General features: G+C 33.7%; 1 protein-coding gene across 6 annotated transcripts in view; it reads right to left on the bottom strand.

The window, feature by feature from the left end:
• The window catches only part of WRN (WRN RecQ like helicase), a 141,753-nt gene that overhangs the window by 78,869 nt on the left and 50,158 nt on the right, over nucleotides 1-12,726 (bottom strand). For all 6 annotated transcript variants that reach the window (XM_060291488.1, XM_070044615.1, XM_060291487.2 and 3 more), the window contains 7 exons: nucleotides 10,224-10,338; nucleotides 7,868-8,291; nucleotides 5,751-5,816; nucleotides 3,677-3,818; nucleotides 2,370-2,445; nucleotides 865-932; nucleotides 469-577 (listed from right to left, as the gene is read on the bottom strand). In XM_060291488.1, the coding sequence (XP_060147471.1) occupies nucleotides 469-577; nucleotides 865-932; nucleotides 2,370-2,445; nucleotides 3,677-3,818; nucleotides 5,751-5,816; nucleotides 7,868-8,291; nucleotides 10,224-10,338 (1,000 nt within the window). The remainder of the gene's footprint in view (nucleotides 1-468; nucleotides 578-864; nucleotides 933-2,369; nucleotides 2,446-3,676; nucleotides 3,819-5,750; nucleotides 5,817-7,867; nucleotides 8,292-10,223; nucleotides 10,339-12,726) is intronic.

Genomic DNA, 12,726 nt, shown 5'->3' with positions numbered 1-12,726 from the left:
CTTTGCAATCTCTTTTTGTAACTCACTAATTTGATAAATAAATTCCTTCAAAGGCTGTATTAGAAGACTGGCGGTTAAGGTGGGTTTCCCAAAAAGATTGCAGGCTCAGATTAAAGAAATTTAAAATTTTTCACAACTAAAAACTACACTTCCATGTATATACTTCACACTAGGCTAAAGAAGGGTAACCAAAAGAGAAAAGAATTTTGTGATATGTAGTGTAAACTGGCATAAAATTTGCTTTTTAAAAATTTTTTTCGGGGCCATCTGGCAGCCTTGGATTACAGAGAACTCAAGAAAGTATACAAGCTCTTCCACTAAAGTGTCATTTATTACTAATAAAGACAAAGCAACACTTTTAGCAATGCGTTACTGCGAACTAGATTTTAACATACATGATAAATCAAATATTTCCTTCACAGGAAGAAAAAAAAAGGGTGGTAATGTGGCAATGAAAGCATTACTCACTCAAGCTGGAGCACCTGGTCTTCCATCAAAGAAATAAGGGGAGAGATGACAAGGCCAATCCCGCCTACATAAACAGGTGGATACTGGAAGCACAAACTCTTTCCATACCCTTAAAATAAAAATAATACATTCAGACAAATAAAACTAAATCCTTAGTACTTTGATTTCTTTTTACGATATACTTGTATGAGATGAACAGTCACTACTAATGTGCTACCTTCCTAAGAGTTAATTCATGCATAAATTTGAGCATCTACCCTCAGCTCACTCTCTTCTATATTTCACACCATTTGTATACATATTTGTATTTTGAGAGTTTGTGGAAAGACTAAGCATGTCAAAACCTTGAAGTTTTATTTTTTAAAGGATTAGATTATTTGCTTAAGTACAACTTACCAGTTGCCATGACAACAACATTATCTCTTCTTTCTTCCAATACAGAATGAATCACTTTCCACTGAACCCTGGAGGATGAAAAGCAAAAAGCTGCTCTGTTTTACTAACAAGAAACCCAAGGGACAAGTTGAAATCCATTTAATTTTTTCACTTCCTCCAGAATTTTGTTTACATTTTTGAGCTTCAATAAAAATATAAGAACCCTGGAACTTGAAAACAAAAGCCCCATTTGACCAACCTCCCATTCAAGCTGACTGAACAACTAGGACTTCTGTTCATATGTGTATTAAATTTTATTACATATAGCTAAAGTATAACATAAATTCAGCTTCATCCTAGATATCCAACAGAGTCACTGATTTAAAATAAATAAGAGAAATGCTCTAGGTGAAAAGACTGACTAAGAAGGGAAATGAGGGAACTTTCTGGAGTGATTGTAATGTTCCATATTTTTAAAAGGGTTTAGGTTACATGTACACTTAAGATTTGCAAATGTTAAACACCTAAGGTTTAACCATTTCTTTGTATGTAAATTTTAGCTCAAAAGTTTAAAAATTAAATAAATAAATATTTAACTATAGTTAATGATTTACATGCTAAAGTAATTAGGGGGAAGTGTAAGGATGTCTACAATTTACCTTGAGATGCATTTTAAAAATTGAATGGATTAAAAAGTGTATAGAGAGAAAATCAATATATAATAAAGCAAGTATAATAAAATGTTAACAGTGAATTAATGGTGAATATACAGGCATTCATAGTAAAAAAAAAAAACAACTCTAATGTATCTTTGAAATTTCTTTTAATAAAATGTTGAGGGAAAATCAACTGGAAAGGTGATCTTAAATTCACTGATATGTACATTTATGTGCATTTTTCTATGTGTAGGACATAGTTTAATTTTTTTTTAGTTTTTAAGATCAAAAGGAAAAATGAAAGAAATGCTTCCATGGATTAAATTTTAAATTCCCCAAATAGAAAAAATACAGTCTAGAGTTTTACATTCTTATTAGTTTTATTCAACTTTACTTGTTCTTCATCTCATTTGTATTCCTCTCATTTTAATACTTATAAATGTGCCCCCTTGGATGTAAATACCTTTGAATATGTTAAAACTGATATGATTATCACTGCTTTTCAAACTATTGTCTAATGAATTTCTATTACAACAACATGCTTTGGACAATGAGATGCACAGACAGGCACACAGATACATATATAATAAAATACAAGTCAGCATTAAATTAATTTATTAATGTCTCTACCCAGAACTCTCTATAGTAAGGAAAACCATTTTCCCCACTTATAAAAACAATCTGCAGATATGAATTTTACATAAATATTACTTCAAAATAATTCTGTAGTCACTTAGAAAAAATACAGTACGGCATGTATAAACTATAATGAAGTTGTGCTTTTACTGTTAAATGGATGGATTATTTGCCTTTTTTCCTTTGTGAAGAAAACAGTAAATATGCAACTTAATTAACTGAGATTATACTCACGGCTTAAAACTAGAATGGCCAAAGTAGGTCTTGAGGCAATTAATTTGCTTTGCAGTAGGTCCTGGTAACCAACAGTCTTAAAATAAAACAGACATTTACATTAAAATAGAAGTACACAAAGTGAGAGGGAGTAAGTTGTATTTCACTGACTTCTTTTAAAGAATATAGTGGTAGGTACCAAAGGTCACTGTTGTCTTTTAAATCCACCCAATTTTGTCCTCTGGGTACCAGTCATGACTCCAGGTAAATCCTTTGATTAGTTACCTAATACTAAGGATTAGAACTTTGTTGTGATTCAGTTTGCCAGCCCCGTAAAAAAACAATGTTTTGGAATTTGCTATACTTTCAAAAACTAACATTTAGAGCCAACAAGGGCAAGCAAAATGCCAATCCAAATTTTATAATACAACCAACTTCTAATCAATAGTAAGCAGAAATCACATACTGTCACAAATAAAATCTATAGATAAAACAAGATCTTCATTTTAATTACCATTCCACCAAATCTTTGACCAAAATTCCAACTGCATAGCAGAATGGAATGACATTAATTTTACCCCACTGATTTTCATTTTTTCCTCAGGTTGAAGGGTTCATGAGGGGCCGAGAAAGAGCAAAGCAAAGAGTCAAGATAATTCATTTCTAAACAAATGAATATTTGTCCATATTTAATACAAGAAAACATAGGAAAAAAACTTTTTTAACATTTTCATGTATTTCCATCTACAAAATTATTTTAAATTTTCCACATTTTAACATTGATGAAATCTAGCTCTAAGGAGTTCTACTCTATGAGAAGACACCCACACCTTGTCATAATGAGTATCATATCACTTAAATGACAGAAGATTCACTTAGTGGATTCTTTACTAGAGTTTGCATATACAAGATGAAAATTAGTCCATTTTGCTATTTGACACTGTGTCATTTATTTTAAGTAATAAGCTCCTGAAGGACAGACACTGTGTACCTATGCCATTTACAATAATGTTTAATAATTAATTTACGATTTCTTATTAATGATTTTTTATGATTTTGACAAACAAAATATAAAATTTAGGATGAAAAGTTTCACATCACCATGTTCACCAAATGACACAACACTTCTATCACTTTACTCTTCTAAATAGTAACATTGTGCTTTATGAAGACCAAAGCACTAAGGGATTTAATGACAAGTTTCTAGGACCTAATTAACTACATGCCACAAAATCATTGACCTCCAAAATGTTTAAAACCTGGACCCTAAATTAAAATCAGTGGTAGATATCAGAGATGAGTCGTTTCAAACATATTACAGTGCTTACCTTCATCAACAACTTCTTCCTCTTCAATGGCTTCATTCTCATCTTCATCATCTTCTTCAGAAGGAAGACCCAGATTTCTTTCCATTTCTATGCATTTTGAATGATTTGGATCTACTGTGCTACTATTTAGGTTTTCTAAAGACTGAACGTTTAAAAGAATTTTTAAAAGCAAAATCATTGACAGTGTTGTATCTTTTTCAGCGAACACAAAAGGAGTATTATTAACAGAGCCTACAATTTAGTTCAAAGCTGGCAGATGTGCAAGCAATACCACAAAAGAACATGTGTGCTCCAGTTTAAATATGTGCTCACGAATGGTTTCTAAGGCACAAGGCCAAAGAGGAGTACTGCCAGCATAAACAGGTTCATTAATACCATACAATGAACTGCCCCCAGGGAAAGTTACCATAAATTTTGAATTTAGATTATTTAAAACATTTTTTTTCTTTATCATATTTCAATGCTTTCAATTCTGAAGTGGTAAATGTGGGTTTTAATGTTATTTTTGTAATGAGTTTCTCTATATCATGTGTCAGTCACATTCTTTTTGAGTAAGCGTAAGGTTTAAACTATAAGCAAACAATAAATGTGTTTCTGGAGTTGTCAAAACAACAACAAAAGACAGATAATTTTAGGAAAGGAATATTACAAATGTGAAATGAAGTTTATTTGTTTTCATTTTGGCTTGATATCTGATTTCCTCCCCTAAATCAAGGTTATCTATTTAACGAACCTAAGGATATTTCAAAATTGTTTCATCTGTAAAATTTCTAACTGAGAAATAACAGGAAGAATTATTAAACCACAGTTCTCATTTTCTCTTTATATTAAACCTTCCATTTAGTAAGTTTGACTTTCAAGGTTTTTTTAAAATTGTATTCATTTCAGGCCTACAAAAGGAAAAACAAATGATTTTCTTCCTGATTTTTTATTCAAGTCAACAAACAGACTTAGAAAAGCATTTTGGAAATAAAGTTCTCTCATATGGGCACCCAGGGTGCCTTCTAAGAGGTTCAATATATAATATAAAGTTGTGAAAGTCCACAACTATCCTATAAATGCACTACTTTAACAGCACTCCTCGGAGAAATGGCTCATCACTAAAGGAATATGGTTTAGTATGTACACTCTTTTATTATTGTTAGCTAATGTTTATTATAAACACTTAGGAAATGCCAGGCTCTTTAGTAAACTCTTCAAAAGTAACACCTTAATAATAAATACGACTGTTAACTGAGTATCAAAAAGCTAAGAAACTCGCCCAAAGTCACACAGCTGATAAAGGGAGAAGCTAGAATTTGAACCCACATTTACATTCAGAATCCACATTCCTATCACTACCCACTACACTGCCTCAAAATTAAAGAATCAGGAACTTAATCTCATTTCATAAAAAGAAAAATCACATCAACCTAAAGATGAGGACTAACAAGTATGCGTAATGGTGAACTTCTGTGTTTTTCTTCATTTTTCACTTTATTTAGCAAAATTTAGGCTTTTCTTTCTAATTTTCCATCCTTGATTCATAAGACCTGACAAAGAAACCCGAGGTCAGGTGAAGTAGAAAATACATAAATTATTAAATGATATTTTCAACTTTGATAACAAAATAGGGGAAAACTGAACCATTTAAAACATTAGAAAATTATATATAATAGAAAACAGCAAATAAAATCAAAGGAAGTAAAGAAGAATATGGAATGTATAAAAACAGAACCTCCAAATAAAAGTGGATATACATGGATGGGAAGAAAGAGAAACCTATTTCAATACTGGAGAGCTGAATCACTACCCATGTTCCAGGAAAAGATTAAAAGTAAGTGACCTAAGCGGGAAGAGAAAACATACTACTGTTTTCTACTATGTAAAAATTAGTATACTACTCCTACTACTACTACATTATTCATAGACCATACCAAGATATAAAGAAATATGAAATGGAAAACAAAATCTAATGTTACATAAGTGATAGCAATCTCATTGTGGTGGGACCAGTTTAGAATTAGGCAATATTTTACTTAATTAATGTCCCTTGGAAAGAACTGGAAGTAATTTTCCATAATGTTGAACATACCTTAAGCATCTCCATTTCTAAATCTTCATCACTCTCAATTACATAAGATATATCCTCTTCGTTATCCTTGGAAGACAAAAAAAAAAAAAATTTCAAACATTAATTTCCAGCATAATTGACTCCATACTCTCTTTTCCACAAAATAAAGTTCCTATATGCTAAATAACTTTAGACTACTTTCTATTCTTCTCTAATAAATAAATTTATAATATATATTTATATGTTTATATGACAGGTAGATAAAAAGGAAGGGAGAGACAATGGTAGGGAGGAATAAACATAGAAACAAAGAACCAAGTTAAAAGAGAAAAAAAGAAATATAATTGGAAAGATAAACAAGATAGACAAACAGACATGAAATAAAGCCCACACTCTCTAAATGAGAGTACAGAGTGACAAGCTCACCTATGGTTAAAAAAATCTCAAACTGTGTTTCCCAAACTTTTTGAGTACAAGAACCTGTTTGCAATCTTGAAAAATTCTGTACAAAGCCAGGAACTACAGTTGTTCTCTTACAGCCACTGATTTTTAAAAGATAAAAAAAAGCTACTATGATTGTAATAATACCTTTAAATATTGTTATTTTGCAAATAGCCATCTACAGATGTTTGAAAAACGGGGTCAGATAAGTTATTTATTCAGCTATTGCCAATACCTGGTAATGACGAAACTACAATAACATGGCAATCCCCGCGAAGCAGGTGTCCAAGGATAGAAACCTGTACAAAAGAAACCCACAAAAGAAATACAGAAGGACCCTCAAAGAAGGCTAATCTTTAAACTGGAAGTAGGAAAAGGAAGTACAGCCTTAATTAACCTGCAAAAATTAAGCTTTAAAGAAGATTTTAAAGTAAGTTTTATACAAGGAAAGAAAAAATCTTTTATTTTTTAAATCATTATTTATTTGCTGTGTGGGTCTTTAATGAATTTTTTAAATGCTAATAATTATTACACAATAAAAAATGGCAATAATTGGAGTAAAAGATGTGAGTCAGATCATGAAATCCTGATCACAATTCTATGTCACTGTATGAAACATATCACTTTAAAGTGAATAACTAATACAAAATTTCTAGAAAATCAAAAGGTAATGCAGATGTTAGCAAAAGATATTCCCCAAAAGAAGAATCTGCTTTACAAATGGTTGGTATGAAAACAATGTTAAAATAAAGTGCATTCATATACTGACAGAAGTGATTACTAATATAGTTACCAAACACAGAGAAGTACTGAGACTCTGTCATTAGAAAACTGAGGAAATAATCCTATTAAATGACTTGCAAATCTAATTTTAAAAACTTAAAACTTAGTTATTATAAAAGAAAATGTATAAAATTCTACCAAACATAAGCAACAAAGGTAATTTTTTAATTAATGAAAAACAAATGAGGTAAAAATTATACAGCTATATGTCTCTTTTGTCTTTACAATAAAAGAAACACAATGATTCCTCCAATACAACTTCACTATTTCAAAAAATATGCTTGTTAGCCAACAGAAAAACATAATCTCACAAATTAATCAAATCAGAACATAATAATTAGAAACCTAAACATGAAGTTGAGAGAAAATATAGAATGTTTAACAATAATCTATCAAGAAAAAAATGTAGGTTTCTGACTCTAGATGACAGTAAAGGTTAGTGTCAAGCAAAAACATCAGTTTATTAGAAACCCTCTCAGACTATCAAGTGAAGAAAACCCATACGAAGAAATAAAACTACTCTCAAAAATCAAGTTTGGAAGAGAATCCCTAGTAGATATGTAGGGAATCCACAAAAAGAAGAGGTATATATTAGGTAGGAGAAATGCTTAGCAAATTATAACAAATGTGTATTGACACTAAAAATCTTTCCACTATAAAATGCTGCTTATTATAGTAAGTCAGGAGTAGCAAACCCAGTCCACTTTTTGCTTTTGTAAATAAAGTTTTACTGAAATGCAGACAGGCTATTTGTCTATAGCTGCTTTCACACTGAATTGGCAGAACTGGGCAGTTAACAACAGAAACTGTGTGGTCTGCAAAGCCTAAAATATTTACTATCTGCCCCTCTACAGAAAAAATCAGCCAACCACTACCATGAATGAAAATTGTTTTCTCTTTACTGTATTTAGTACCTCAGGAGATTTGCAAGTAACATCACCAAGATGTTTTTCCTGAGCCTGTTGTTCCAAGCGTTGGAGTTCATCTTCTGTAATATCTAATGACATGATACAAACTCTTTCTGGAGTCTCTTCCAACTTATTATCTTCTAGTTCATCTTCAAATCCATCTTCTTCTTGTTTTACTTCGTTTGCAAGTACATTTTCTCCATCATGTTTAATTAAATTATCAGGTGTTGTGTCCCATGCTTCATCTGTAACTTCAGTAAAAATTTTATGTTCTCTAATTTGTTTCTGTTGTACTTCACCAGCAGTGGGCTCTTCCAACGGTAGTAAGTGAAAATTACTGCTGGGCCTCAGTTCATTCTCAGTAGAACCAAGTATCATCTTCCTCAATGAATACAGATTTTCTGAAATATCCTTCAATAGTACAGAAACCCTAAAAAAAAATTTAAGAAAGGTGAGTTCAACTTTAATTGGGTTAACTCTAAGGACAAGTTTTAATGCTTTTTAAAAGAAGAAGACCTTCACTTAAAGGACACACTGGATTAAAGATGCTCTTCATACCCTAATACCCACTACATGCTTATAGCTTCTGGGCTACTCTTTAGTACAGCAAGGTACTTCTACATTCAACGGCTGACTTGCGTGCTTACTAAAGTGTCAGTAGTGTTTTGTCCCAAACTAATTGTTTATGGTGTCATTCCTTATCCATACCTGATTTTCATGTTAAGCAGATATCCAAGCCTGTCAAACTGTATTTATAAATGAAAAGCAAATATGCTCTGAATGTAGCCTCACACAGTCCACTGGAAGTGCAGTTAAGTGAACTTGAATTCATGTTTATGGCATGTACTTTGGCTGTTCAGAGGCCTTTTTGGTTCTCCCCTGGTTTAGAAGTGTAATCTACATAAGTGAAGTAATACCGGAGACTTTTACAAAAAACCTGAAATAAGAGATTTAACTAGTTTTTGTTTTGACACTAAAACTTTACAAGATATACCTTTATTAAAAATGAATCCAGGGACTTCCCTGGTGGTCCAGTGGTAAGGAATACACCTTCCAAAAGCGGGGGATGCAGGTTCGATTCCTGGTCAGGGAACTAAGATCTCACATGCTGTGGGGCAGCTGGGCCCGTGCATCACCACTACTGAGCTCCTGCGCCTCAACTAGAGAGAAGCTCGTGCACCACAGCAAAGAGCCCACAGGCCGCAACTAAGACCCGACACAGCCAAATATAAATAAATAAATAATAAATCTTTTTTTAAAAAAATGAATCCAGTATTCCCCATTCTCAAATTTTAAGAAAACTACTTAGCGTTGATATTACAAAGCAAAGCATTAAGCACATGTAATTTACATTCAATAGATATTCTAATTCCTAGAAAAAATCTGAAATGCATGTGAACAGTAATTTTTCATGTAAATGGTGATTTTTCTTCTTCCATGGAGGGAAAAATGTAAAAATGAATATGAAATAGCGTTATTAGTACCTTTCCCCAGTTGACAGTTATTTCTTTCAGAAATTCTCAAAGTTACATAAAAACTACTGAAACAAATTGCTAGGGGGAAAATCACTTTGAAAAAGAGCTGAATTTCTACCCAATACTTTGAAATCCATCAAAATCTACCACAAATCTCATCCAAAAAAGAATACATTAACATTGCATTTTGTCAGAGTCAGAATTCTATTTCAACTAACTGCTTCACATTCATACAAAGGATTTTGGCCTCAAAATTTTATTACCACATTATAATCAATCACTGTTCAAGAGCACTCCTGCTTTTAGAGGTTTAACAAGGGAGTCATTCAGCAATTAAGGACAGAGCCAGGCCTGATTCCAAGAAGAAGCAGCTGCTGGGCACCAGTAGTCCAATGTCTGTTAATCCAAATATCTCAAGTTATCTAATGCTTCAGCTATAAAATAGTCTTTAAAATCTAAATGCCTCTTGTTTTAACTGTCTGCTGATTAGGTAGACTTCTTTATATAATAATCACTTAATAGCCAGAAAAATGAAGCTACTAAAAGTTGCTTTTATTTATAGATTTCAAGTAACCAAACTATAAATATAATTAAATGAAAAATGAGCATAAACAGAAAGAGACAACTTCGAATCTTCAATATTTTCTTTCATGTGAACCTAGGAGTTTTATTTTGCTTTGCTTCATAAAACATCCTACAAAGCAGACAGAAAAGCCTCAAACTTTTTGTGCACAATTTAACAATTGGAAAGATATTTCTCAGATTTATACATCAGTCTGCGTGCATGTATGCAAGCATGAGTCTACCCTAATGAACAGTAATTCTTCACTATATATAGGAAAATGCAATAAGAACAAACAGAATTGATAAAAACAGAAATATTTAACCTTTGTGGATCTTCCAGTTTTTCGAAAGTATCAGGAAGATGCTTAGCCAGATCTATCATCTCCTCAGAGACTGAAGTCAATTGTTTCTTCACGTCACTAGGTAGTACTTCTTCCTCTGGAAAAAAAGAATCAGTACTAATTTTCAAACTACAAAGCAGAGATATTTATTTAAACAGTATTATGGCTTAAATTTTCATTTTGTTTCTTTAAATGAATACCAACAAAAAGACTTCCTTAACCTATCTCCAAATCACCTCAGTCACTTTATTTCCCTTCCAAATTTTTGCTCTTTAAAATTTTAGACTAAATTCTAAGTGATCTTCATTCATACATATTACAACCCAGTGGTTATCAACCTAGGCAGAAGGTGAAGGCAGAAATGAGAATCGGAACCCATCTGCACTATTTCAAAATCAGAAATCAATAAAACACCACATGGGAGGCTACGTACTAAATACAGTTTGGTAAACATAACCTTACCCAGCAGCCATTCCTCACTGCCCTCATTACCAGTCATCACAAAATAAAATGCAAGCCTTTCTAATCAGTGATCATCTTCCAAACTCGCAGCTTCATTCTCTCTGATGGGTCTCCATCAACACCACAAAACCTGCCCACCTTTCCCAAACCCTTCCCCTGCTTACAATTTCTTACTCTTCATCACCACTTCTTGTGTCCTTTACAAGTCCACCCGGCCCCTCTGAAGCACTGGACATAGGATACACCATTAGCTATTCCTGCTTGCTGCAGTTATCCTGTGATCTCAAAATTACATAATTCATTGAAGAGTTCGGCACCTGGTTCACTGTCTCTTCCTTCCCTACTACTCCTGTGATAATTCCTGGTAACTTCAACATTCACAGGTAACTTGATAATTCCTGGCCACCTAAGAGTATGGTGTTTTCAGTTCCTCATTCCCTCCATTTCCAACCATCTTTTCCTCAACTGACCTCAGCCACTCCTTCCCATAACCATACCCTTGATTTTACAATTGCCAGTAAAGTCACCATTTCCAAACTTCAATTACAAGCATTCCATCCTCTGAACACCTGCATGCTATCTTTCTTTGCAACACGCTTTCCCCAATACAACAATTCTTTCACACTTTCAGAACCAAGTCCATTGACCTACCGCCTTTTCCCTACCCATTACCCTTGTCACTCCCCCCATCACCCATGTCTTACGGTCCTTCCTTACCCATATTAATCATTCCTTCCTGTGGACTGAACTCTTTTGCTCCTTCCTTCTTCTATGGCAAAACACTACTCTAATTAAACCCACTTTTTTAATCTAGTTGATGCCTATACCGAAACAGTTGAATATAGTTGAAAATAAAACACAGTTATGATTATGATACTTTGCTTTAAATTCATGCACAGATCTCGACGAACCCTCAGTAATGACTGTTAATTATTCTACATTTCCCACTCTCCCACTCTCAAGATGACTATTTCATACCTCATTCTCTCTCTTCAAGCCCCCAACACCTGCCTGTCCCTCCTTTTACTCAGAGAACAATTTCACTTCTTACTTCATTAAGAAAACAGAAACAACAATGAGAATTATATCTTCCCCCACCAATCTGCTGATTAGTCTGTATTCATATCACTACTCCCATTTACAGCAAAATTCCTTGAAAGAAAGAATTGTCCATACTCACTGTCTTCAAATTTTCTAATTCAATTTTCTCCTAAACTGACTCCCACTAAGCTTCTTCCAAAAGCTGCTTTTAGGAAGGTTACTGACGGCCTCCACACAGTCAAATATAACGGTTAATCTTAGCTGCTCATCTCACTCAAATTCTCAGAGGCACTGAAAACAGATGACTTACTCGGACTCACAAGATTTTCTTCACTGGCTTCTGAACACCACCCTCCTGTGCTTCCTCCTCCATCACTGCCCCTTCACAGGCCTCTTTGCTGCATGCGCCTCATCTTCCTGAGCGCTAGAGGTTGGTGTGCCCTTGACGTCAATACTTGGGGGCCTCTTCTGTTCTTTATTCCACTCGCTCCCTATTTTATCTTCTCTGGTTTAACTACCATCTGTATGCTGACGACCGCCAAGTTATATCTCCAACCACCTGAATGCACTCCAGAATCATGTTTCCAACTAAGATATCTCCTTGGATATGAATAAGCCTCTAAAACTTAGCATGGCCAAAACTGAAATCTAGATTTTTCTCACTCAAATCTGCTCTCCTCATAATCTTTCCACTGTGACTGACCCTCCCATTCACTCAGTGGATCCAACCAAAATACCCAGATTGTTCTCTCACTCTCTACATCTCACCGCCCACAGAGAATTCATCAGCAAATACATACACCCTCTACGGCTTCTCACCCCTCTGCTGCTACCAGCCTAATTCACACAATCATCATCTCCTGTCTGGACTATTACAATAGCCTCCAAACCAACTTCCCTGCCTAAACACTTGCCCTCCTACAGCATCCAGAAAAATACTTTCAAGATAAAAATTTAATCATATCATTCTGCTGCTCCAAAC

Source organism: Globicephala melas, chromosome 21, assembly GCF_963455315.2.
Source record: "Globicephala melas chromosome 21, mGloMel1.2, whole genome shotgun sequence".
Classification (NCBI taxonomy): Eukaryota; Metazoa; Chordata; class Mammalia; order Artiodactyla; family Delphinidae; genus Globicephala; species Globicephala melas.
Note: the sequence above shows the minus strand (reverse complement) of the source record. Positions and strands in the feature narration are given on the sequence as shown.